This window comes from Aspergillus welwitschiae, assembly GCF_003344945.1.
Source record: "Aspergillus welwitschiae strain CBS 139.54b unplaced genomic scaffold BDQ94scaffold_34, whole genome shotgun sequence".
Classification (NCBI taxonomy): Eukaryota; Fungi; Ascomycota; class Eurotiomycetes; order Eurotiales; family Aspergillaceae; genus Aspergillus; species Aspergillus welwitschiae.
In genome coordinates this window covers 42,350-67,852 of record NW_020798728.1, presented here as the reverse complement: position 1 = coordinate 67,852, position 25,503 = coordinate 42,350, and the positions used below count along the sequence as shown (strand labels likewise).

At 52.0% G+C, this 25,503-nt stretch overlaps 5 protein-coding genes across 5 annotated transcripts; 1 reads left to right on the top strand and 4 right to left on the bottom strand.

Moving 5' to 3' along the window:
* Nucleotides 1-2,872: 2,872 nt before the first annotated feature.
* On the bottom strand, nucleotides 2,873-4,264 carry BDQ94DRAFT_80445 (endo alpha-1,4 polygalactosaminidase). The gene has a single exon (XM_026776588.1). It carries the CDS (start codon nucleotides 4,047-4,049, stop codon nucleotides 3,078-3,080), a length of 972 nt encoding a protein of 323 aa, XP_026622759.1. The 5' UTR covers nucleotides 4,050-4,264; the 3' UTR covers nucleotides 2,873-3,077.
* A 659-nt stretch (nucleotides 4,265-4,923) lies between these two features.
* Nucleotides 4,924-5,469, bottom strand: BDQ94DRAFT_80437 (uncharacterized protein). Its single transcript, XM_026776587.1, has one exon. It carries the CDS (start codon nucleotides 5,274-5,276, stop codon nucleotides 4,962-4,964), a length of 315 nt encoding a protein of 104 aa, XP_026622758.1. The 5' UTR covers nucleotides 5,277-5,469; the 3' UTR covers nucleotides 4,924-4,961.
* Nucleotides 5,470-7,633: 2,164 nt separating this feature from the next.
* agd3 (putative extracellular serine-rich protein) lies at nucleotides 7,634-10,766 on the bottom strand. Its single transcript, XM_026767454.1, has 2 exons — nucleotides 8,138-10,766; nucleotides 7,634-8,065 (listed from the first exon to the last, which is right to left on the bottom strand). The coding sequence occupies exons 1-2, from the start codon at nucleotides 10,283-10,285 to the stop codon at nucleotides 7,799-7,801; spliced, it is 2,415 nt and encodes an 804-aa protein (XP_026622757.1). The 5' UTR covers nucleotides 10,286-10,766; the 3' UTR covers nucleotides 7,634-7,798.
* Nucleotides 10,767-12,679: 1,913 nt separating this feature from the next.
* Nucleotides 12,680-21,450, top strand: gtb3 (glycosyltransferase family 4 protein; the record flags this gene model as incomplete). The annotated part of the gene is made up of 3 exons (XM_026772175.1): nucleotides 12,680-12,745; nucleotides 12,812-12,901; nucleotides 12,967-21,450. 3 exons carry the CDS (start codon nucleotides 12,680-12,682, stop codon nucleotides 21,448-21,450), a joined length of 8,640 nt encoding a protein of 2,879 aa, XP_026622756.1.
* A 530-nt stretch (nucleotides 21,451-21,980) lies between these two features.
* dapB (dipeptidyl aminopeptidase dapB) lies at nucleotides 21,981-25,186 on the bottom strand. Its single transcript, XM_026767453.1, has 3 exons — nucleotides 22,597-25,186; nucleotides 22,268-22,537; nucleotides 21,981-22,185 (listed from the first exon to the last, which is right to left on the bottom strand). Exons 1-3 carry the CDS (start codon nucleotides 24,953-24,955, stop codon nucleotides 22,067-22,069), a joined length of 2,748 nt encoding a protein of 915 aa, XP_026622755.1. The 5' UTR covers nucleotides 24,956-25,186; the 3' UTR covers nucleotides 21,981-22,066.
* Nucleotides 25,187-25,503: the final 317 nt, after the last annotated feature.

Sequence of the window (25,503 nt, the reverse complement as noted above, 5' to 3'; positions counted from 1 at the left end):
AGCGGACCGAGTCAATTGAACAAGGATTGAATGCAGTGTATCTTGAGAGTTGATTCACTGCATAGGAATGATTGATGGATGACCGGGTCATTCATGGTACATTGCCGTCTCTTCCCGCGCGGAGAAATATATATCACTACACTATACTAGTAACAGGGCTAGCACTGTGTTAGAAGATAATGGGATAGTGGAGTATGATCAGAGTCATGAACAGCCAAAACTAGAATCGACATTACTATTATTGCTTCAGCTGTCAGGATTCCCGAGATTAAGGGTCATCTATCAAGATGACTATCAGGGAAGCGGAACTGCGGTTGTTTGAGATATTACTATCTTAGTACTCAGAGTATACTAGTAGGTTCTCTAAAATGTATTTCCGACACTACCTACTCCCCACTGTCTGTTCACCTAGGGCAGGGGATCAATCCATACTGTTATGTAGCTAATTTATCCGACACACTGTCATCGAATAAGCATATAATAGAGCGACATAAGTCTAATGCAATTAATATGAATGATGGCTTGATTCAACTATCTAACCTAAGATAATCTAACTTCCCAACATGCTACATTCTGAGTATCACATTATACCATTGACTCTATTAATACCTACCTCCTAACTTGACACTCCAAGTGAGCCCGTCCATTTCCCAACAACTAATCAATTAGTACCAAGTAGTTAGACTAGCTGGCTGGTTAGTATCTCTACTAACGCATGCATGCATGCAGCCCGCCTGCAGCTGTTCGTAGAACAATCCCAATCAAAGCGCAGCGGTGACCAGAACGCCAAGCGCACACACTCATTCTGTCTCTTTCCCACCCAGCCCAATATTCTGTAAGTAAGGTCAAGATTTGAAATCCGCCCTCGCTTCGAATCAGCGCCTTACTCAAGGACACCAAAATCAGAGATCTAGAATCCAGATATTTGTAACCGGGCGCATTGACTTTTGGTTCGTTTGTGTGTTTGCTCCCTTTCCCTCACTAATCAACTAACTAGCCGGGAAAGGTCAATCACCGGTGGCAATTAGTGCATGAACTATGCGAAGGAGGGAATCACCTCCGGCGCGAACTAACTAACGGGAGAAAGGGCCGTCAAAAACATGGAAGGTTTGGGAAAGTGTGAAGCCACTAACAAAAAGCAGCTAACCAAGAGGGAACTTTGTTGAACTGGACTGAACTGAACTGAACTAAACTACTTTGTAAAAGTGGCTCTCGCGGTTCCTGAGTTTTTCTTGCTGGGCCCCACAACACACCGCCCACCCGGCGATCTTTGGCCCGAATGGGGATTAAAGTGGAGTGGAAAGTGGGAAGTGGGAAAAAGTCCGGTTCAGGAACAAGGCAATCACTACTCTTTTCCACTCTTTTCTCAGGAACATGAACGGGTGGTGCTGGTGGTGCTGGTGCTGGTCGGGAAAAGCAATGCCGTCGGAGGTGATTCCTTTCTTCTTCTTCCTGGCGCTAAGTGGGTGAAGGTGAACTTTATCTCTGCTCAGATCACCTTTTTTTTTTTTTCCTTTTTCTTTCTTTCTTCCTGGCTGGTTTTTGTTCTGTTTTGTTTTTGGAGGTAATTTGCTTGGCTGTATACCTTGCCTTTTGGCTGAGTATCTATCGATCGGGTTCTCTTCCGTGTAACTTTTTCTTAGTCGGCTAAATGTTTAGTTTTGACTTACGAGAAGACGGTCTGAGTTAGTAGTAGTGGTGTCTATATCTGATCCTAATAAGTCTGATCCCAAGGTTAGAACTTTCAATGATTAATCTATTTCTCTGAACGAAGGATGAAGAGAGGGGTAGTAAGTCAAAGTCAATACATTCAGCTTGTCGACATCCAGACGTTCAATGATCCCATTCATTACCAGTAAGTTTGAAAATTACCAAGACTGAAATATTTCGTATTAGTGACACCACCAGTATCGAGCAATACTAAGCCTCGGGACACTCGGACACAAATCCAGTTCCTAAAAGCCTAGGATTTAGCGTCGGCGATTCGCTCTCTTCTCTGGCTCAGATTTCTATTTCCCCACCACGCGTGTGAGAGATTCTAGCGAGGGAGCTAAATCGCCTAGTGCTTATTACATTAATAATCTTAATCTGGAATTAGATATATCCATGTGCTAGTATCTACTCCGTAGTTTAGTTTGTCTAGCGTGGAACCCGCTACCACCTTTTACACCATTCCTATCTGGCTAGTCTTGGGTATAGGCTAAGTGGGTGCTGCTGCTGGTCAATTCTCTGTTTTCGGCCCTCACGCCACCTTTAAGGTCAAGTCAAGTCAAGTCTGGTCCACGGGTTCATCGGATAACCAGGCACCAGGGGAAAGACCCATTTTCTTTTTCTATTTCTAAGGAAAATTCAGTCGTCTCTGTTCTCATGGGGTGGTTGGAGTGGACGTTGCACCTGTTTACTATTCACTAGCTAATATTTTGTTGTTGTTTTACTCCACTACCGGGCCGGTGGATGACCTAGACTACTAAGATGCACGCTTCGTTCAACTCGGCGTGGCGCCGTGAGTTTGACCGTGAGACAAGAAAGAGGGGAGGGCCCTTTGTGCTCTGATTTTTTGGACAGTGCGATGGCGAGATCAATGGCCAAGGGTTGGGGCTGGGCTGGGTTAGATCCTGGTGTCTTGACTAGGACTTGAACTAGGTTTGGGGGTTCGGATGGTGTCATTCATTCCAGGCAATGGAATGCGTCCGCTTTCTTGGTCTGAATTTAATTAAGTGGCTTTGTCGGCTGATGAGTTTTCCAGATGATACGATCATTGTTGCACTACACACTGAGACGGGCTGATGGATGTGGAATGGCATGGCATGCTATGTTCGCATGCATGATGTTGCTCGGGGGAAAAAAGAGGGCTGTCAGAAGAAAGCAAGCAAGTTGGTAGGTATTCCAGGGGGAAGACGTCAGCATATGACAAGTGACGATCAGTCATAAACTTTGTAGATGAATGCTGGATTACATCATAGTAGATAGTAGCAACTACAGTACAATAGATATCGCTATCAAAACTCCCCTGCGCCCTTGCTGGTGTGCCGAATTCCTGTCCCTTCACATTCCAACCATCTGAAAACGGGCCCTGGCTAGCACATCTCGATCCAATTGTCCAGGTCCATGTTCTTGATCACCGTGGAGAAGTTGCCCGAGTCGGTGAAGTTGCACGCCTTGGACTTCTGACTCGAGGTCACTGACAAGTCATTGTTGGTGTCGTCACCCTTGGGGTATTCGATGTGGAAGACTGGCTTCCCTGCCTCCGTGAAGGCAGCGTAGGTATCGCACTCGTCGTACTGCGAGCATTGCTCGTTGACGCTCCACTGCATGTTCTTGATAACTGACGAGATGATGGAACCCGCATTCTTCAGACCGATGGACATGTTGCGCGCATGCGCTTCATTGGCCATCCAATTCATGTAGCTGATCGAATCGGCCTCTGTCAGATCCAGCCCGTTATCATTGTCGTATCCGTCGACGTTATCCGGGTCTACCCCGTCGCAGCTCTTGTTCTGAGCCAGGTCCAGGCGGGTTAGCATGATCTTTCGAATGCGAGGAGAGCTGATGTTGATCCATTTCTCGCCGGGCCATCCGTCCAGGTTTTTACCCAGATCATCCGAGTTGAATTTGTCCTTGTCCGGGCGCCAGTTCTCGTAGCTGCCGGCGGAGAAGTAGCAAATGACTTTACGGCCTGCTTTTTGCAGATCGTTGATTACAGACTTGTTGTTGTTGAACAGATCAATGTCGTAGACATCCACGTCGACGGAGGTGTCATTCAGAGGATAGAGCAACTCGATCTGCCAACTGGTGCCGACGGCGGGCTGCCATTTGGCTGAGGTGTAATTGCCTGAACTGGGTGGCGTCGTCTCCCCGCCTCCTCCCTCTTCCTCTCCTCCTCCCCCTCCGCCGCCGAGTCCAACTCCCAGTCCGACTCCAAGACCGATGCCCAGGGCGATGATAAACCCGATGATTCCTCCAATGATGATGAGCTTCTTCTTGAATGTCCATGTCTTCCATCCCCGCGAGGGAGGGCCCTTGAGGGCGGCCTCACTGGCAGGCTCCATCGCGTAGAACAGATTTCACACGAGTGAGAGCAAAGGAGGAATCGCGAAAAAAGAACAAGCCTCGCGACGAAGCAAGAAGATCCGGGGCTACGGGGAATAAAAGGTGGAGCGCAATGCAGAGAAACAGTCACCAGTTGAGTCTAGACCGGGACTTGCCTGATCAAAACCACGGCGATTGCAGCTTGAGGAAATGAAGTTGCCTGAAGATGAAGTCAAAGAAGCTTCACTGGTCACACGGATCTGCGGTTCATATTGCAGCACGCCGTCCGAAACAGCTTGCCAAATGAGCGAAACTGAAGGAGCGTCAAGTTGGTGATGATGATAGGCAGTATGGTGAGGTGGTGAGAGAGTCAGACCCTGAAGGGAACCAGCTGGACCCTGCAAATCGTTCCCGCCACGCTCATTAGCTGTGCAACCCTGCCCTAAATTGAATGGGTAGTCTACGAGAGGGGAAACGCCGGAAGACAAAGAGGCGAAAATTCGGGGGCCTAACTGGCCAAGAATCAAAACCACCAAGCCGCCGGTGTCTTGTCCGTTCACCAACTTGGCGTTGGATGCTTCACGTCGACTGGTGGACAAACCGGGTTCGGCCGGATGCCTTGGTGACTGATTTCCAGTCTAACTCAGTCTTGGGTCGCTTACCAAAAGAGTTAAGCGGAAAAATAAACAGAGATCGCAAGATGCGACCGTGCTCAGTCCACAAAATAGGGACCCAGAGATTGCGATTTCTTCAGGAGCTTCCACGGTTGTTCGATGCTCGAAACACCAGAGCCATCTCCACCTCCAACCATGGAACCTCCGTCTTCGGAGCTAGTGAACAGCTTGAAACACGGTGATCCTGGGATTGAGGACAAGCTCGTCGACTCGACTATGCCGACTTGGCGCTGGGGGTGTGTATAACCCTTGGCGTTGCTATTCTTGTGCGCTGCTGGCCCCCAAAATAGACGATGGGTTTAGGCGACACGCTGGAGGCAAGAAGCAGAAGGCAATGATTCCAACTCGGGCTAAGCGAGACGTCTTTACTTGCCGTTGCCGATTTAGAGTTTCACCCCTTCTTTCCCGCCGTGAAGAAACTTCACGGAGGCAGAACGGCGAATAGCGTAATAGGAATGACTTCAACTCCCCCCCTTTTTGCTTCTTTGGGGCCCTTGATTCTGTGCGTTGGCCTTTCTTGTCCTCCCATCGGGCCGGAACCTTGCCAATCAATCCATCCAGCCATCCAGCCATGATGCCCTTCGGACACTAACCGCAACTCCCGAGATCCAGCTAGATCCTTTTCTCGTTACGGTCACCGCGGGTATGATATTTACCACGGTTTGTAAATTCTCTCCCGCTGGTATACCGCGTAACTTTCGATACCAGGCTTGGCATCACCACGGAGTCTTCTTCTTCTGGCTCGCTAAGCCATCGTCAAACATTAGTCTATTTCTAATTCTTTAGCATTGGACACTCTTTCTCTCTCCCGTATAAGTCTCGGCCGCAGCGCTAGAGCCGCAGCCTGACTCGCCCGTCTGAAGAGTCTGGCCAGAACTGGCGGCGGAGGAAAATCCGCGGGCTTGGCTTGGCCAGCAGGGGGATGGAATTCCAGTCATCTCCAATTCACCACGTTGTTGTCATGGCGGGGATGCTGATGCGATGCATGACTAGTACCGAGTAGTTACTATTCTTCTAACCTAATGAAGACTTCCTCCGGACTATTAGCACTCTTCTGATGTGATGGATCTTATGACCTGACCCAGGTAGTCAGTCTCGAGTAGATTTTTTTGCCTCTCGGAACTAACTAACTAGCTAGCTAGCTACTCACCGACCCCAACGGGGATACCCTCAGATGGAAAAACTTCCCCTCAAAGTACATGCCGAATTGCCCACGGCCGAAAAGAAACCAGTCACACCTCGCCAACACATTCGCCCCTGGACCCTAGCCCTGGCAGCTATCTGAGTATCTGTCTGGCAAAGCTTGAACATGCATGAGATAGCCAGGTAGGTATGTGTGTAACGGTTGCTACGGCGAAGCCCGTTCCTCCCTCTCACATTACACAAACCCAAGACAGTAGTAACAAGTCATGAGAGTAATGGGTGATATAGAAGAAGCAAATCTCCACCTCAAAGAGTAATTACCACCGACTATGCGGAGGCTTAGACTTATTCCCGTTTGTCGGGATTTGATAATCAGACCAGGGGCTATTCAGGACGAACAAGGGGGCAAGCAGCGGGCGGGGGGGGGATTGCTTCGCAAGCGCAGTCATTCATGTTGGGAACTCGCCGAGGCCGAATACGAGGGGCGGGAGTATACCATACACCCCCTGTTTGAACGGGGGCTTGGGCTTGGCGTGATGTCTTAGATGTCGTGTCATGTTGTGTTGTGATGTGTTGTGTGTGTGTGTCATTCGGCCGGAGGGATGGGGGAGGAGGTTAGTATCGAGTATTATGCGGAGGATAGTGTTGGGCGGAGGGGGAGATGATTATGATTACGATAGATGGGAGGTGGGAATACGAGAGGGTTGCATATCTAGTTTATTTCCATGTTCCCTATCCGATCCTAGATACTACTAACTAGTTAATTGGGAGAATGACACGATGTACACTGTATGATGTGTACGGAGTTAAGGTACGCCCATCATCATCATCATCCATCCATCTACTATCCAGATGAGAGAGGGGGTCTGTGTGCATAAATTCATTCGGTGTATAGCATCACATAACACAAAACCAAACCATCTATCCATGACAAAAACCAAACAATATGTCTCAGATCGGAAAGCACGGATAGTGAAAGAGATAGATGGAAAACACGGGATGAACAAAGGGCACACCCGAAATCGATCCATCCCGATTAAGTTACCCAATCGATCTAATTAGTAGATGAATCCTTCTCGTCTAATAGTAGTTTAGTTCCAACCCAAAACAAAAAAGTCCCGCCAAGATCTACTACCCGACTCATGACCCAGTGACTGACCCTCAATTCAGACTTGCCACTCGCCTAACAGAATCCCACCCAGAGGGATGAATGATTCTACTCAGCTACTACGAACCGATGAATCCGGCTATTTGTTTACTACTAGAAGTCTAGATGTGATCGAAAACAGGAAATATACTGATAAGTTGGTTGGTTGCTTTGCCACATTCGTTGTGGCGTCATGCCATGCCATTAGATAATAGGGATCGAAGTTGTCCATCGATAATCCCGTTGGAGGGTATTAATAGTTACTACTTGGTACTGATCGGAAAGTTGGAGAGAGGGAAGGGAGAGCAAACAAACAACTGAAACCAGTCCAATTACATTCCTGTACCCCGCCAAGAATGTGGGTTTTGCTGGTCTGCCAAAAACATGGATAGCAGACCCTGCAGAGACTTTTTCATTCCTGATTGGGAATGTGCGTGAGAGGTACTTGTTCGTAGTGTGTGGGGGGAGGAGGGGGAATATAACAGGTTTTTTATTACTTGGAATGGTGCACGGAGTACTCCATATTGTTGGGGGGTAGTTATCTACTTGGTGATTAGTTGTTGCTATAATTGCTGTATTATAGTCTAGGATACTATGGTAGGCGGGGGAGGGGGAAAGAAAGAAACCTGTTTGCTTAATACCCATTTATTTTGTTATATTTATGTCATAGCCGTATTCATCCCATCTCACTAACTAAACTAACTAATATATTCAGACTCAAAATAATCATACCCACGTAGTCACTGACTAGTATCTAATATATCCATTACACATTTTATGAACATCTAGAAACTCCCGCCCTCTCTTACAGCGCAATCGGCGTCGACAGCGTGAAGCTGACCGGCGACCCCGACAACTGCACCCACACCGTCAACGGATCACTTCCAACCTGCTCGGTTGTGAAGCTCTGCGTGTTGGTCGGCGCCACAGGGAAGGTAACGGGGATGGTAGCATTGCAGGTGTTATCTGTCGCGGAGATGGTGGCGCCCGTGATCTTGTGGTCGGAGATGGTGTAGCGCAGGGAGTAGTTGCAGGCGTCGCGGGTGTAGCGGGCCAGGAAGGAGGCGGACATCTATTCATATTATTAGCATTCATAACCAGTGGGTTCAGTTGGAGTGGTAATATGGGGGCTGTATTGGCGTACATCTTCATGGTTGATGGTAACAAGCGGCCAATCAACCAAGCGCACAAACTCCTGCACCTGGGTCTCCACCCACGCCTGGAAGATGGAGTACTGGGCCGTCACGCCGTTGACCGTGATGGGGGTCACATCTGCATTACGCAGATTGGCCTGATGGAACATGTAGGGGTCATGGTGCAGACCGAACAAGTGACGCATGACCTCGCCCTTCTCCGTAGCGAGCAGGTTGTCAAAGTCACCGGAGCCAGCGGACGTGTCGATCCACTCCTGCAGCGTGCAGTCCGGGGTATCGCAGTTGTAGTAGATGCGGGTGGCGAAACGCGGGTTGACCTGCATACCGGCGAAACCGTCGGAGTCTTCGTTGGTCCAGTAGGGCCACATGTCGTTCTGCTGGTTCAGGAGGGCAGGGCGCGTGTTATCACCCACGCAGTTGGTGATTCCGTTTTCCCACCAGGCGCGCAGGGCGTCGCCGTTGTGCAGGCCCGTGATGGCGGGAGGGATGATGCCGTTGGCAGTGAAGTGCTTGGCGGAGGAGATGCCGACCTGTTTCAGCCAGGCCTGGTTGAAGGAGATTTCCTTGTAGACATCAGAGTAGGTGGCATTGTCTTGCTCCTCGTGGGTGAAGGTGTGGGAGATGTGACCGAACTTGTCCTGGTTGGTGGTGTTGGTCCACCAGAGCAGGAGAGGGTCGAACTGCGTGCAGGCGGTGCTCCAGTCGTAGGTGGTGGGAGAGGAGGGCCAGAGGTTGGTGCCGGTCCCCAGAGGCTTCTTCCATTCCAGGGGAGTGTCGGCGGGCGAGTTGTACTCGATGCCGCCCTCGTTGCAGGTGGTGTAGCCCTCGTCCGAGACCCCGGCGGCGGCTTCAATGTTGCCGTTGCCGTTGTGGCCGACTTCGACGTAGTAGTTGCTGCCGGCGTTCATCTTGCCGTTGATTTCCGGCAGCCAGTTAGCAATGCCGTCCAGGTCGGCCGGGGTGATGCGGAAGGTGGTGCCATTGGGCTTGTAGATGTCGGTTTCCAGGAACATGTCGTCGATCTGCGTGTTCAGGTTCACGCGGCGGTAACCCGCGTACAGACCGCGGGTGAGCCAGGGAATCCATGCGTGCTGCAGGTACGTGGAGGTGGCGCTCCAGGTAGTATCGAAGGAGATGAAGAAGGCCATTTGCTCACGGCCATTGAAGTTGTTGATCACGGCAGCGGTGGTCTCGCTGCCCGAGTCGGAGTTGGCGGCAAAACGAGCGATTTCTTTGGTGGTGGTGGTGTTGGTGACAGTGGCAGGATAGTGCCAGAGGCCAGTGGTGCTCACGCCCGCACCGGTCTTCAGGCCCGACGTGGGAAAGTCGCTGATGTCCGTGAACGACATCAACTGTTCGACCCCGGTGGCACAGCAGCCGTCGCCGGCAGCGCTGGCGCCGTAACTCGGGCCCGGATACACGTCGTACTGCACCATGCGCACCCCGTAGGCCAGCTGGTAGGCGTACAGCTGGTTCCATTGGTCCGTGGTTAGGGCACTCTGGTACCCTGTGGCATTGCCATAGTTGTAGCTGACTTCGCTGGCAACCACAATACCGCCGAAGTTGCCACCCTCCGTGCCGTTCAGGGCCGGAAGGCTCGTGCCGGACTGGGGCACAATCAGAGTGGTGAAGGGAATGCCATAGGCATTGAGACCAGATGATGCCACGCCTGCTGAGGCAGTGTCGCGTGCAATCACCAGGATGTCGGCGGCAATGGAGCCGCTGCTGATGGGCGTCGCTGCAGGAACAGCAGACGAGGCCACAATGCTCGAACTGAGACTCAGACTGACAGACATAGTGGTGGTAGTGCTGCTGCTTAGGGCGCTGGCAGACCCACTGGCAGAGGTATCAACGAATGTGGTAGGAGAGCCCACCGAGGTCACAAAGGTGGACGCGGCAGAGCTAGTACTGGACAAGAAGGAAACGAGAGAAGCAGTAGTCGTGGTAGTCAACGAATGGACAGCTGAAGTAGTACCAGGAGTGGTGGGCCTGGTGACTTCAGCGACAGGAGTAGCTGAGGCAGTAGATGCGCTGGTTAGAACCGTCGGGTTCTTAGGCCAAATCCCCGGGGGCGTGGTGCATGTTATAAAGCCCAGAAAGCAGTTGAGACTGGTGATCGACGATTTGAGGGAATTCATTGCGATACGAACGGCTCAGGCACTGAGCACCACCCCCTCTTCGCTAAGCAGAAAAAGAAACGAAGGACAAGGAAGCGAAGGCGAATGATAACGAATGACTGAGGTGGACCTGCAGCAACGGACCCCTGGAAGAACGCCGTCGATTGTGGAGAGAAGGAACAGCGGGCTGTCATATGCGCGTGCAATCACATTATGTATGTCTATTTATCCCGAACAGATGGGCGTAGCAACCGCACGGAGAATTGGGAACCTATCGTTTCCACTTGCTTGGCCTGACCAAATCGTCGCGATGGACCCTCCCCTCCCTCCTCCGAGGGTTCCACGACCCAGCCCGATTCATAGATTCCATATCCTCTGGGAGGGTCCTTGCAGACCCGCTCTCCAATTTAGAATCCTCATGGATGGACCAGTTCATGGATCTAAATCCCGAGGCCGAGACGGAGCTTTGCCTGGTTTCCAAGGGACCGAGGGGATGGTTTCTATGGATGTTCAAGATTGTGACTAGTCTTTCACATTCCTGGGGCTCGGGCTGCCCTGGTGGAAATTGGCCCCCCGAAGTCTGACCGAGGACCCCCCATCATGGGATGAGTTCCTGGATTGCTTTGGGCTTAGTATAGCATGTTTAACCAGGATTGGGAAAAATCCAAACAAGCTAACCATGGAGGTGTACCAACATAGTTGGCTTGGCCGCACTTTTGTGGCACCGGGCCAGCCAGATGGGGAGGCAGACGGAGAGGCCCAACCCAGGGTTGCCAAGGGTCCAAATTTAGTGGCTTTTGCCTCGTTTTCTTTTACTTTTTACTCAGGGTTTAGGGGGACTGAGGCGGATATTGAATTCTGGGAAGCCCGAAAGATCGACTTTAGTACCGATGTGGGGTTACAAAAAAACAATCGACTAGGCACACCCGAAAACCTTCATCAGCAGGATCATGGAAGGGGAATCAATGGACATGAGTTTAGGGCCCGATGGGAAAGTGACTCCATCGTGTTTGTTACACCAATGGGTAATACAAACTTTCCGTCCATGTCACACAGATGGTCTTTTTGTAAAACCGAAGAGTGTATAATACGGTATGGTTTGGATACAGGATGACGGGATGTATCCGTAAGCAGACGAGACTTGCCCTAATCTGGATAGCTGCAGGTGCTCTTCTCCACCGCCGCCATCCTTCCCTTTTCTGCCTTTTTTTTTTTTTTTTTTTTTTTTCGTCTTTCTTTCTCATGAGTCGAGTCGAGTCCAGTCCAGTCGAGTCTACAATCCTCTCTCTCTCTCCACTTGGGCTAATGTAAGGAGCAGACCACAAAGCAAGAAAAGCAATTTCTTTCTTCCTAGACCAATAGGCAACACGAATGATGATGCATGGAAGACTCCGTCCCCTCGTCACCAGCACTGTTGTGTCTTCCCCTCCTCTACCTGGTCCATGAATGGAACCCTCCCTTTTCCCAGTCTTCTGATTTGATCAGCTTGTTAACCTCCTGGCGTGCTCAGATGCCAAACAAAAAGGAATTAAAAATAAAAAAAATAAAAATCAAATAAGAACAAATTCTCTACTCCACGGAATTGGCTGCTAGAAAGGCCAATTACTCCCCAATGGCATCGCTTCTGCCCGAGACCGAGTCAAACTAAACATTACAGTAACTAGTAGTGCTCATCGTCAAACAGTCCTAAACTTCTTAGCGCCAGTTAGCTGCGAAAGCTGAGACGACGCTTCGCTATTTTTGTTGCCCAGTGCTGGGTTGGTCCGCCACCGGCCATTCCAATTGCATCAGACCCAGTGGTTCCGATCTAATGCGACCCAAAGAAAAAAAAACCCCCCCAAAACAGGCGGAAAAAGAAAGAGGAGACAGGCAGACAGACAGAAAAAGGATGGACCTTAACTGACATCTTGCAGTAGCCGCTGACCTAACACGCTGTCTGTCTCTCTTTCTTTCTGTCTCTCGCTCAATCATACAAGTCAGTGGAGGAAGTCGTCCTGAGGCTGGCACTTTGGCTGCTGCGGGTTCATTCCTCCTTGATCCATCCCATCCTATCCCATCCCATCTCTGCTTGTATATTTAGTTTCTTTTCTTTATTTTTGTTTTTATTTTCCCTTTCTTTATCCTGCCGGTGGCGCCCCTCGTTCTTACCACCTTCTTTCTTACTTACCTCCCTTCGTTTATATTCCCAGACAGTCTATCGTTTTCATTTACCACTCGTTAATCTATTCACCCCTCCCCCGCCGGATAGGTTGCAAATACTCGCCTGGAGCATGGCTTAGAGAAAGACAGAACTTTAACCCCCTCCAATGCCCGATTCGAGCCTCTAATTGTAGTCTAATACTGTCTGCTCGATCTCCTGTTATGCTCCTACATGTCCTTCGCTTCGCAACGTTCTTCCGTTAATCTCTCTCCGGGATGGCGGAAATCCTCGACGTCTCACCCGTCGGGTGGGTGTTCATGAAAGAATTTTGGTGGCAATATGTACGTGACTGTGTGTCCTGCCTCGGAGAAACTTGTCTGGTGTTAACCTGTTCTACTTTGTTTTAGGTTCTGATTGCCATCTTGCTGGCAAGTGTGGTCTGTGGATGTTCATATCTTACCTACTCCGGCACCCGCAGAGCTATACGATGGTATAAGGTGGGTTCCCACCCCCCAACATGTATATGCTAATTGGAACCCCTTTATCTGATCTTCCCTTTCAGACAAGACCGCGTGTAGAAATTGTGCCGGCTGCTGTCACTCAACGCCTGGACAAGATCGCCAACCAACAGCTTACCCTAGCCGCGGCGCATCACACGAAACGGAAGCCTACATCCGTGGGAGTCTACCTAGGCACTTTTGCTACTCCTTTGGATGAGACGCATCGTCAGCTTCTCGATCGCTACGACCTCTTGATTGTGGATCCTTCCAAGTCCGGGGTTGTTCATGCAATTTCGCATACCGACGGGAAGCAGGTTTTGGGCCGAGTTGATCTCGCCCTAAGTTCTTCCCAGCAGGACTTGACTCTCGCCGCCATCGAACAGATCGACAGCGCCCTGGCTGGAAGCTTTCACGGAAGTGCCTTTTCTGGTATTGTGCTGGCGAATTGGGAGGACAAGTTCAAGCCCAAGGTTCTCGCCAAATTGGCCGAAGCCATCCACGGTCTGGGTCTGGCTGTGTATCTGGAGACTGGTCCGCCCACTTTCCTGGAGGATGGTCAATCGCTACAAACCCCAGCCATCTCTGGTTTAGTCGTCCGAAATGCTAGCATCCTCCCCGACGGTCAGAAGCGAGACTACTTCCAGCTCGACAAGCTGCGCCCAACCATTAAAGCCTTTGTGTCAGAGGCATGCATGAGAGACTTTTTGGTTCTGGCCTGGGAAACTGTCGACGACGATGTTACGCTTTCGAATGCTGTCGTTCAACGGTCTATGCAGTGGTGTAATTTCTACAGCGCAATTCCCTGGATTGGCCGCAAGGCCGCTCTCGAAAACGCTGCCATCAATGTCAAGACCCCGGAGCCGCTGTCCTCCTTTAGTTGGCTGAAAGATGCGGAGACCATGAAGGCCCACGATCGCTGGCGCACCAACCTCGACATCGCACGCAACTATGTTGCCAAGGCCTCTTGGGATACACTGCGCGCATATTTCCCCTCTGTGGACGACTTGCTCTTTTCTTCCGAACACTCGCCTACAATCAAAAACCCACCAGCCAACAAGCTTCGCGAGCCTCCGGAATGGGTTGCTCAAGTCAAGTCACAGGGCAGTCCGCTGTCCATCTCCATGGCGGGTGTCGAATACAAGGAACTTGGTTGTTTCCCGCTCGGCTCAGAGGCAACACCCGTTGCTTTTGCCGAAATTGCTCATTCCCAGCAGCGTCTGAAGTCACTCAACCTGCTTCATCCGGTTCCGTCGTCGAAATTGCAGAATCTGGGGCTCCTCTTCCGACAGTTTTATGAAAATTTCGCCCTCTCGAGCTGGATGGCCTCGGACCAACTGGCTGCCTCGGTCAAGGAGTTATCGAACATGGCAGCTAACGATACGCTGCGGGTATACCTCGGGCTGGATTCTGGTCTGCGCAAGAGTGCTGATGTCCGCTTCTGGGCCGTGTATCAGATGGACGCGGATGGCTTCGATGTCTTCGCCTCAAAGAATGCCCAGGGACTGGCTGGCACCGTGTTGCACACCTTCCTCTCCGCCAAAGGCTACCCCCGTCACGTTTGTTTCGAGGCAGAAATTGCGTTGGCGAGATGGTCCAAAGATATCAACGAGGATATCGGGTTACCGCGTCGCATCATCCAGGACATTGACGCCTTAAGTCCGGAGGAACGACTTTTGCTGTTGCAGCATCTGTCATTGACCGATGCCAAGGGCGACCTTTCTGAAACCATGTGTGCGTACATCCGGCGACAACTCGTGGACGCGCCAACTCTGGCTCAGCTGAAGGAGCTCAACACGGTCGCCTACCTGGAGGGGTCGGCTTCGCCAGAGCTCTTGATCGAGACTCGGATCAACTGGTACAAGGAGCAGGGCTGTCAATATCCTTCTGCTGCCTCGTCTCTTGCATTGTTCTACGAGGCGGAATCGGTCTTCACCAAGGTACTGCGAGAGCGGAGAGAGGACGACCTCGCTCAGATCTCGAGTGGTCTGGGCCAGCTCGTCCAGGATGGTCCTATTGATGCCTATACTGACGTACTGGTCCTGTCGTTGTTCTGCGCCGCACGAAAGGGTGCCCTCGACGAGATCTATGCCGAGGTAACTGACCGCAATCCGTTGTTCAACAACCAGTCCGACCAGGCGGCAGCTTTCGCCGAATCGTTTGCTCTCGGATCCCGCTGCGAAGCCTACTTCGATGTTTCGCCAAGTGCCTTTGGAAAGCTTCTGTCGGATCGTTTCCGCAAAAGCTACAACGATGAGAAGCTTCCTGACTGGATCCACGGTGCTCCGGACATGGCTTCTTCATATGCCGGTGCCCAGATTGATGTCGATGCCACTCACAAGGTCAAGCCCATGCGTGGATATCAGCGCTTCACTTTCCTCAGTGTGTTCGCTTTCCCTGCTCTGATTGATATCATTCTTCTCACGATCATCGGTCGCGGACTGTATCTCTCTGCCTTCATGACGGCCGAAGAGCAACAGAGTGCGACTATTGCACTCATGATTTCGCTCTTGCTCTCCGGTGCTATTGGCACCTGGATTGCTTGCGGAGGACCCTATTACCTCATCTCCATGGCTTTCGCAGCTGCCAACATGTTTGTTCTGATCAGACTGATTGCTGGCATCGCCTTCACAGTAGCTGGTGGTCTCATCGGTTTCATCTGCATTTCGGCCGCCGTGAGCCCGCGGGCCGGAATCATCTTCTACCTCTACCTCATTGCCCTGACACTCTATTTCTCGTGTTTCGCCTCGCTGGCGAGTTTCAGCTACCCTGGCTCCACGTTCCTCTCCGGCCGCAAGGTCATCTTCGCATGTGTCCCGATCTTATTTATCTCCCCCATTGTTACCACTTTCACCGGTCATGACTCGGCCATCTACCTTGCTGTGATCTATGCTTTTATCGGATTGCTGCTCCTTGGTCTGAGATCTGTCTCCTCCAAATGGGTCACTTGGTACCAGAGCATTCGGAGAACAGATGATACCGAAATCCGAAAGTGGTACGTTGCCACTTACGGTAACAACGATGAGAAGGTCTTTGGAAATTTGAGTGACCCGGCCGTCCTAAAGCTATCCCGAGAGGCGTTGTTCAAGGATGTTCTCGCGGAGACTAAACGCTGGTTCTACCAGAAGCCTACCACCGACAAGTTGGTGCTGGAGCTAGCCAAGGATTGGGAGGCGACCAACTTCCTCCTCGACTGGTACTGCAGATATGCCGACGTACCCAGGCCAATTCCTTTCAGTTCTTCCTGGAACATCCAGACCAAAGTTGGACTGGAGGTGCTCCGAAACTCGCAAAAGGGCATCAGGCTGCACAATGCCTTCATCCAGTGGCGACAGTCCAGCAGAGAAATCGGATGCGGTGTCCTGTACTTCTTGCTAGCCCTGCTTGACAAGTGGGTGGAGCTACTCACCGGCGGTCAAATGACAGGTCTTGCCCCTTCGGATACCAGTTCGCAGCGGATGGCCGTCGGATTTGGCCTGGCATACTACCTAATCGGTGCGGTCCTCATCGACACCAAGGCTCAGGAGCTTCATGATCTTGTTGGAAAGCAGACAACGCTTGCCGTGCCCAATGCTAAAGATATCCGCTTGGCGCAGAAGCGGGACGTGAAATACAAGAGAATGGTATACTGGAGAACTCTATTCAAGTATCTCGGGTGGCACGTATGGAGTTTAGCCCTTGCCACCGCTCTGATCTGGACCTTCCAGGATACAATGGAAGCGATGATCATCTTTGTCGCTTACATTCTGGCATACACCGGTCTCCTTTGGTACCAGTACACGAAGATCTTCTCTGGTCCGCATGCGTTCAAGACCCTACTCATCGGGTGTGTCGTTGGCTTACCGGTTGGCATCGCTCTCAAGACCCGCCTGCCGCACTTCTTGTATTCGGAAGTCATTGGTCTCGGGTCTGCCACATGGACTGTCGCTATCCTCACACTATTCAAGGCGAAGATGGGCATGCCGAAGAAGGTCTCCTCTCCGGTCGAGCTTGGAAGGGTATTCCACGCATACACGTCTCCCTGGTCAGATCCGGAATGGTCCCAACAGGAGCTGCAAACGTTCTACGAGAAGCTCTCGCTTGTTCCGTCCGACGCGCGCCTGAGCCTGAGTCCCCAAGCCCATCCCGGTGTGGAAGTCAAAGAGATCCTACTTTCGCGCAGAAAGGAAACAAGAATTGAAGAAGCATTCCCCAAGTCCGACGACCTCGTGAACCTGGCGTTAGGCGCCTGGGGCAAAGGCGAAATCTCCCTGGAGCTTGTTCCCGTTGGCTCACTGGGTCCTGGCATTCATGCATTGAGTTGTTGTACGTCAGGCCAACTGCACATCGCCATCTGTGTAGGCCGCGGACTAGACCAACGGATTGACGTCAGTGCGAACTGCCAGGTCATCGCAGAGACTCTGCTTCACGCTGTTGCGGAATCGATGCTGCATATGCCTCATGAACATGCTGTACTTGCCGAGTCGCTCGTCACGGCAGGTGTGACGGAAACCATGGCACGTCAACTTCGCGCGGAGCCCAATACACCGGTCGTCATACGCTGGGCCAAGAAGGAGCTCCTTCAGCAGCTGTGCCTCGGATTCGACTGTGATTCTCACTGGGAAAAGCTGCCCAAGGACGTCAGACAGGCTTTGATCAACCGGTGCCTTGGCCAGCCATGCCAGCTCTCTGAGGCTAGCCGGCAATGGCTGGAAGGAAGGCTTTGCCAGTTCGATGCTGATACTCTCGATGTGCACGTCGCCCGAAGCAATCTCGGAGCTGCTAGTGCTGTCAGCATCCTGGATTACGCACACTACGGTACTGGTGAAGCAGCCACTTTCAACGATCCTGAGACTCCAGAGCATATTCCATATGTCCCGAAGAAGCTTCCTTCGATCATTCAAATGCTGGTAAAGCCCTGGAACACCATCTACTACGCTTTCGCTTCAGTTGTCAAGTTCATTGTGGTTGCTCTCGTCGCCGATCCCGAATTCCAGCGAGAATTCGATCATGTTATCGGGCAACACCATGCCATTATCCGCGTACCGGCTACCCTGGCATTGAGCTTGCTCTGGTCTTATTCAAGAATTATGCAGAATATCGGTCTCTCCTTCTTTTTGTTCCATGGTCGTGATAATGTAAAGCAGCTCTGGAATGAGGCCAAGGGAATGACCATCAGCATCCAAAAGAGCAGGTTCATCATTCAAAGTCTGGATGGCACATTCACTGCCTTCAAGCATGATGAAACGGATGGAGGCTTCAAAATCTATTACTACTCCGGCCAGCACAAGACAGAGCCTGAAGGCACGAAGAGTCTCAGCTACGTCTGTGTTTACTCCAAGGATGTGCTGCTTATGGTCCGCCAGGAGTTCAAGGGTGGAAAGCTGCTCAACGAGTACCATTACGACTACCGCGCCCCGGCCAAGAAGGCCTTTGGCTTATCCAAGTCGTCCCAAGCAAGAATCCCAATGGGCCGGCGTTGTGTCCGCGGAGACAACCACTTGCAGAGTGTGCAGTACAACCGGAAGGGACTCATCGAGGCAGGATCTTACATGAAGGATGGAAATCTGATCCGTTTCAAGTACCATTATCGCAAGAACCCCCGTTTTGGTGACGAGTTGCTTCGAGCCGAGTTTTCACTCTCACACATCACTTGTACGGTCTCATGGTGCGCTCCTCCTCTGCGCCATCCCGAGAAGATAGACCGTTGGATCCCTCACTCCAAGGTCACCGAGGCAACTTTCGTTCAGGGCGCCGATGTCTACGAGGCACGTTGGCTCTATGATCACAAGTTCCATCCCACTATCTTCACCACGCTCAACGGACAAAAGGTGCAGACGCCCCCCATGATGGAACACGACTACCTCGGAGTGCTGGCCAAGCCGAAACACACCAGCTTTGTGCATGACAATCCTCTCTTGTACTGTGATAGTTTGAACTCAAGCATCTTCAGCCGGTTCTTCGGACTCACCAAGAAGCGCTTCCCGGTGTCAACGTCTCGCGCTCGCTCGTTGATCTGGAAGGCCTGGAAGGAACGTGTCGACTTTGATGGTGTCATCGTTCGCTGGATGGATGAACGACTCTTGCGCCGAGATAAGACCCTCGCTCCCTACTGGCGTAGTCGGGATCGCGGTGACCTTGCTTCGGCCAAGAAGTATCTGGATGTCCGCGCAGACACCATCACAGCTAGTGCAGATCTGGACGACAACATCTCTAGCTGGACCCCGCTTGCCGTGAAGATCAGTGATCTTTTCAACTTTGGCCCTGGTGGTGATGCAGTCGTCAACACTAGATCCAAGGACTTTGGCGCTGATACGGAGAAGAGCCTGCATGTCATGGCTGCTGACAATGGTACCTGGCCAAACGAAGGAGGTGGCGTTTCTGCATGCCGACGCGATATGATCAACTCTCTGAGGACTATCAAGTGGCATATGATTTGCGAGTCTGCCAATGACTTTGGCATTCCCAAGCACCAAACCGAGCAGAACATTCTTTCCTTGAAGGTTGTCCCTCTCTGGGGTCTCGACTTCCTCACGCCCACGCACGGTCTCTTCAGGAACAAGCTGGACTCGGAAGTAGAGAATGTCACTTCCGCCAGTGAGATGGACATCAAGATGAACTTCATCCCCATCTTGACGGCACTAGTCAAGGGAGCTCGCGCTATCCATCTGTCCAAGGCGGATATCCAGCAAGCGACTCGAGCCTTGGTCAATCTCAACACCTACTTCCAAGATTCCCGGCACTGGACCCAAGTCTGGGACAGTGAGATTGTCAAGGAAAGCTGGCGCGACCTCTGGCTCAGTCAAGAAATGCCCAACACCGTCCCTTCGTCTGAATGGTTCCGCACGGAACTCCCCACGCTGGCGTCTCTCGACATTGCACTGGAACTCTGGTATCGCTACCTGTTCATCTTCTCGATTCCAATCCCCGAGAAGATCCCCAATGTCTTCCAAGCATCGCACCACAGCGTCAGTGCATCTTACGGTGTCGTCTGCAAGGTGAAGAGAAACTGCACACTCCAGATCTGGGACCATGCCATCAGTTGGCGTGAGACCAACCTCTGCCTGTCCTCCGCCCTTTGCAAGCTCTCTCCCTTCGTCCGCAACTCCCTACTCGGCCTCATGCGCGTCACCTCGGTCCTAACCCTGCACCACGCCGACATCATCTCCCCCTGCGCCGACTTCTTCAACCCAGGCTGGGAAGTCGAGATCGGCACCTGCCAGGGCACCATCGAGCACCGCAACGTCTTCCGCCGCAAGGTCGACCCCGTCGTCAACGGCATCACAGACATGCAGAAGTTTGCCCCCGTCAAAGAGATCAAATCCCAGCGCCCAACCGTCACCATGTTATCCCACGTCTGGTACGCCAAAGACATCAAAATCGCCCTCCTGGCCGCGGACATCATCATCAACCAGTGGAAGTTCGACGACTACCACCTCGACATCTACGGAGCCATCGACAAAGCCCCTACCTACTCCACGGAATGTCAAGAAATCATCGCCTCCAAGGGCCTCCGCGGCAAAGTCACCCTCCGCGGCACCGCCGACCCCATGAAAGTCCTCGAGAACACCTGGCTCTTCCTCAACTCTTCCCTCTCCGAAGGTCTCCCCCTCGCCCTCGGCGAAGCCGCCCTAACCGGCGCCCCCGTCGTCTGCACCGACGTCGGCGCCTCCCTCCGCGTCCTCAGCGACCCAGATGACTTCTCCCGCTTCAGCGCCGTCGTCGCCCCCAACGACGCCCTTGCCCTCGCAAAGGCCCAAATCACCATGCTCGGCCTCCTCGGTGAATGGAGCAAGTACGCCGAAGACGACGCTCCACCACCAGTGCTTACCTCCTCCCCGACCCCCGACGACGTCGCCAAGATCACCCGTCGCATGTACGAGAAGAGCGAGCACCGTCGCAAACTGGGAATGATGACCCGCAAGATCGTCCAGAAATCCTTCAGCGGTGACCGCTACCTCCGTGAACACGAGCAAATGCTCTGGATCGGCAAATCCGCTAAGATCATGGCCAACCGTCCGCACGTTAACCTCCAAGAACCCACAGACGTCGCCACGGCGCTGCAGCAGACCCTCCCCATCGACGAAGAAGTCATCACTATCCCCCGCAGCGCGGTCAACTCCTGGCGCTCGTCCGCTGCATCAGGCATGTCCACTCTCTACAGCTCTGTCTCGAACTTCCCGATGCTGCCCACCGGCAATCAACGTCCTTCGTCTATCCGGTCCAGTCTAAGTAATACCTCCACGGACGCGAGCTCCTTCATGCGCCTCCCCAGCAGCGCTTCCCTCCCTGTCTTTGCACCCCGGCAGACACTGTCTTTCTCCAGTGGACCAGGCGGAGATACTCATCTTTCCCCCGGTCGTTTGTCGCCGGTGGTGAGCCGCTCGGGACGTCATTCGCGCTCTCAGTCTATTTCTACCGCTGGGAGAGAGCAGCTGCGTGGTCTGCAACGTGAGGATCTGCATCAGTATCGCAACTCAGATGTCAGCATGATTATGAGAGAGGAGTTTTTGCAATCGAGCATTTTTAGGGGCATTGAAGGTGGCAGTGGTGGTAGCAACATCGTCTGATATTGAATGACTCTGCGGTGTTGTCGTTGATGTCACTGCTTGAGGAGAGTTTATACCCACCTTTTTGTGTGTTGGTTTGTTGTTGTTGTTGTTGTTGCATCTTGTGCATATTTGAGTTGGTTGGACGAGGAGAAATATCGTCGCTCTTTTTTGTATATATTATATACTATATACCTCGTGTGTCGTTCCTTTCACTCGCTTCATTTCCTGCGTTCCACTTCGATCGCACGGGATATCTGTTCATATTTTCTTGCCATATGCATTCATTGTACAGATGTTGATGTTTATGTTGATGTTGATGTTGGTTTTGAGCTGAAACTTGCATAGCATAGAGATGTTGGGATGTTTTGTTGATTGTTTGTTTCAGTTGCATGGTGATATGAAAAATACTACTATTATTGTAATGCTTTAATGCAATTAAAGTGCTTCCCTTTTCCGTGATAGATGAGTACCTATAGTGAATAGAAAACGCCTTTGACATGTCCATACATACGTATCATGCTATGTAGTATGTAGGAACTAGATATGACCCCGAAACCATGATATATATGTATGCACTAGTATCAAACATAATAGAATAAAGAAATATAATTATGATGCAACGAATCAATTCAATTCAATTCACCAACATCGGCAACGACCTCTTCACCTTCTCCCACATTGAGTCATCCGGGACCGGATCCGCTATGCGATGCCATTCATCGTTGAAAGCGTTGACGAGCCAGCTCGATAGTCCTATTATCAATATCATCAGTACATGTCTCAATACCAACCGTACTTGACATCCACGGGATTGGGGAAGGGAAAGGGGGCTCACGCTCATAAACCATCCTATGCGCATTGTGAAAGTTGATACTATGATCTGAATCTGGATAGAAATGCAAATCGTAGTTCTGCACGCCCGCCAGGTCCAGTTTATCCACGAGGACGAGCGTGTTTTGAATGTGGACGTTGTCGTCCGAGGCGCCGTGGATGACGAGGAATCGCACGGTTTGTTGGAGAGCGGTCATGTCGGTTATGGAGGTGTTGTCGTAGCCGTTGGGGTTGTGGGCTGGGGTGTGCATGTAGCGTTCGGTGTAGATCGAGTCTATTTATTATTAGTTTTAGTGTGAGTTTATAAGAGGAGAGGGTTAAGGAGGGGCCTACCATAATGTCGCCAGTCAGTCACAGGGGCTACGGCCATGCCGTACTGGAAGGTCTGCCCGGCATCTTGTTCCAATGTCTTAAGTGTCATGAATCCGCCATAACTCCAGCCCCAGATGGACATGCGGGTTTCATCGACGTAAGGCTTCTCGCCCCAGAGCTTCGCCGTGGTGATTTGGTCGTAGGCTTCGTAGTAGCCTAGGTTGCCGCGGACGATGCAGCGGGTTTTGCGGCCAGAGAAACCGGTGCCGCGGCCGTCGACGGTCACGACGATGTAGCCGAGGCTGGAGGCGACGTAGGATTGGAAGTCGATGCTGAATTTGCGGTCGACGGTTTGGGAGCGTGGGCCGTTGTAGAGGTAGAAGAGGACCGGGTACTTCTTGGCTGGGTTGAAGTGTGGGGGACGGCGCTCGACGACTTGTAGGGTGAAGCCGTCGATCGTCACGTTCTGGTAGATCTCAGTGGGAAGGGCGTATGAGTCAACCATACGTGCCAGACCGGCGTTGTCTTCGATGGTCTCCTCGTACTTCAGCTCGTCGGTCTCGGTGTTGACGATCGCTTGCCATGGGATGGAAGGACCTCGGTAGCTGAGCAGGGCGTAGCCGGTTCCGTGGGAGAAGGATACGTCGTAGTAGCCGGGCTTGGAGGTGTCTGTTAGAGGCTTGAGGTTGGATCCGTCTAGATTCACCTGGTAGAGGTGTCGCTCAGTGGGGGATTCCTTTGTAGAGATGAAGTACACGATGCCTTTGCGCAAGTCCACGGCGGTTGGCGCGTCCACTACTTCCCACTCACCCTGGGTGAGGAGAATGGGTTCTGAGTTGTCCAGGGGCGTGAAGTAACCCAGGTGCTCGTAACCCTCGTGGATCACAGTATCGAGATATCCATCATGAGGGCGGCCATTGCTGGGATCTGCTGGGATGAACCATGTGTACTGCGTAGGCTCTACCCAGCCACCGTCGATATCAGCGACATTCTCAGTACGTACAAGTTTGCTGGTTCTGGCTTTCGTGTCGAACAAGAACACCTTCAGGACATCGCTTTCTCGGTTGGTTGCGCGCACAAGGATCTTCCCTTCGGTGCCCCACACGATCTCGATGATGATGCGATCGTCATCCTCGAAATCATCCGGTGTTTCGATCGAGAAGACTTCTTGTTTCTCAACGTCGTAGAACTGCAGACTGACAACGGGGTTGGGAGCGCCAGCCTTGGGGTACTTGATCTCCCTGACTTCTGGGTAATCCTCCAGCCCCGGGGGAGGTCGCTTGCCAGATGGCCGTGACAGGTAGTACTGGACGGGAAATTCAGGGACAGCCGTCTCGTTGGTTCGCAGGAAAGCCACGTATTTCCCGTCTCCAGACCACCATGTTACACTATTGCCCGAAAAGACCTCTTCCTCATAGACCCAATCGGGAATGCCGTAGAAAAGATCCGCACCGCCGTCTTTTGTAATAGGAACCACCTCCTTCGAGGACAATCTACGCAAGTACAAGTTGTTGTCCCTCACGAAGGCAACCATGTCTGAGGTTGGCGACCAGATTGCGAGCTGCACGCGTCCATCAGGGTTACTTGGGTCAAGTGGCTGTGCGGTTTGGGTAGCCACATCGAAGATCCAATATTTCCCAGTGAAAGAGTGTCTCCAGTTCTTCTCGCGCTCGGACAAAAGCAGCACCTTGTTCAAGTTTGGGCTCGGCCATGTTGAGACCGGGAAGATCGTCCGTCCATCCACTTGCACAATTGCCTTTTCCATCAGCACCCTGCTTTCCTGGCTAGTCGCATCGCCTTTGCGACTCCGAATGTCGTCGACCCGCAAATATCCCTTGCCCTGATCCTCTCCTTGCTCCACCAAAAGACCATCCTCGCCATTAGGTCCTGCAATCCAAGAAACAGCATGGGACCGAGGAAGCCACTGTCCCGTAAGCACCTGCTCCAGCGTAACCGGTTTTCCAGAACTCGAACTCCCGGAGATCGCACCCGACTCGTGCGATTGCAGCGCTTCGGAAACTGACTGCTGGGCCGAGCGATTTTGAGTCACAAACAACACCAGGCCCCAAAGCCAACCGGCGACGCAGAGTATCACCAGGCCCCAAATCAGACGAGACGTGCGGCTTCCGGAGGCAGCTGGCTTCTTTGCCGAAGGGAGGAACGGCTCGTCTGCCCCTGCTTCTCCCTCTTCTACATCTCGGTATCTATTCTCATCGGACAGTCCACCGGCGCCGGGGGCGGTTGAAGTGTACTTGGATTCTTCGGGGTAGGCGGTGGTATCGACGGAGAGACCCGAATCGGAGGATGTTGAGGACGTGGACGGCCGTGGACGGCTCATGGGGAGGAATTCGTTGTTGTCATCCTCTTGGTATTTCCCCATTCTGGGAGAGGATCCTAAAGGAGGCAAGGCTGGAGAGTGTCTCCGTGTCACATACGATCACGAGGGTAGCGGTGGAAGGGAGTCACTGGCAGCTCCGGTAGATAAGAGCCGAGGGATCGTTATCGTCGGCTCGGGGGATCGGCGGTGATGGGGTCGAAGAGGAGTGCGAAAGGTAGTGAACAGTTTGTGCACCGGTTCGCGCTCTTAAAGAACGAATGCAGTCATGGACTCGAGAATCAAAGCAGAAGAGGGATTGTCAAGGTTGAGTTTCCGACACGACGGCCGGAGAGTTGGAGGAGATCAGCAAGTGAAACGGGAGGCGCAGCAGATCTACGGGGGTGTTTGTCGCCTGAGGCACCCACTGTGTTATTCAAGCCGGGCTTCTATTGACGGCCTTTTCGGGATGTTCTGCAGCATACTACTTAACTCTTATTATTACTGGTCGGAAATGCAACCAATGGAAATGGACATTAGGGTTGAAGCTTATACATACTTCTACAGAACATCTATACTACTACTACTACCATCATCAAATGTGGTCGAATGAT

Bases quoted from the DNA above. Each gene is read 5' to 3' on its own strand.
- BDQ94DRAFT_80437 (XM_026776587.1), bottom strand. From the start codon at position 5,276: ATGGCTGGATGGCTGGATGGATTGATTGGCAAGGTTCCGGCCCGATGG.
- BDQ94DRAFT_80445 (XM_026776588.1), bottom strand. From the start codon at position 4,049: ATGGAGCCTGCCAGTGAGGCCGCCCTCAAGGGCCCTCCCTCGCGGGGA.
- agd3 (XM_026767454.1), bottom strand. From the start codon at position 10,285: ATGAATTCCCTCAAATCGTCGATCACCAGTCTCAACTGCTTTCTGGGC. The intron at 8,066-8,137 runs GTACGCCAATAC...TAATATGAATAG, and splicing joins TTACCATCAACCATGAAGAT to ATGTCCGCCTCCTTCCTGGC.
- dapB (XM_026767453.1), bottom strand. From the start codon at position 24,955: ATGGGGAAATACCAAGAGGATGACAACAACGAATTCCTCCCCATGAGC. The intron at 22,538-22,596 runs GTAGGCCCCTCC...AATAATAAATAG, and splicing joins GACTGACTGGCGACATTATG to ACTCGATCTACACCGAACGC. The intron at 22,186-22,267 runs GTGAGCCCCCTT...TATTGATAATAG, and splicing joins GCATAGGATGGTTTATGAGC to GACTATCGAGCTGGCTCGTC.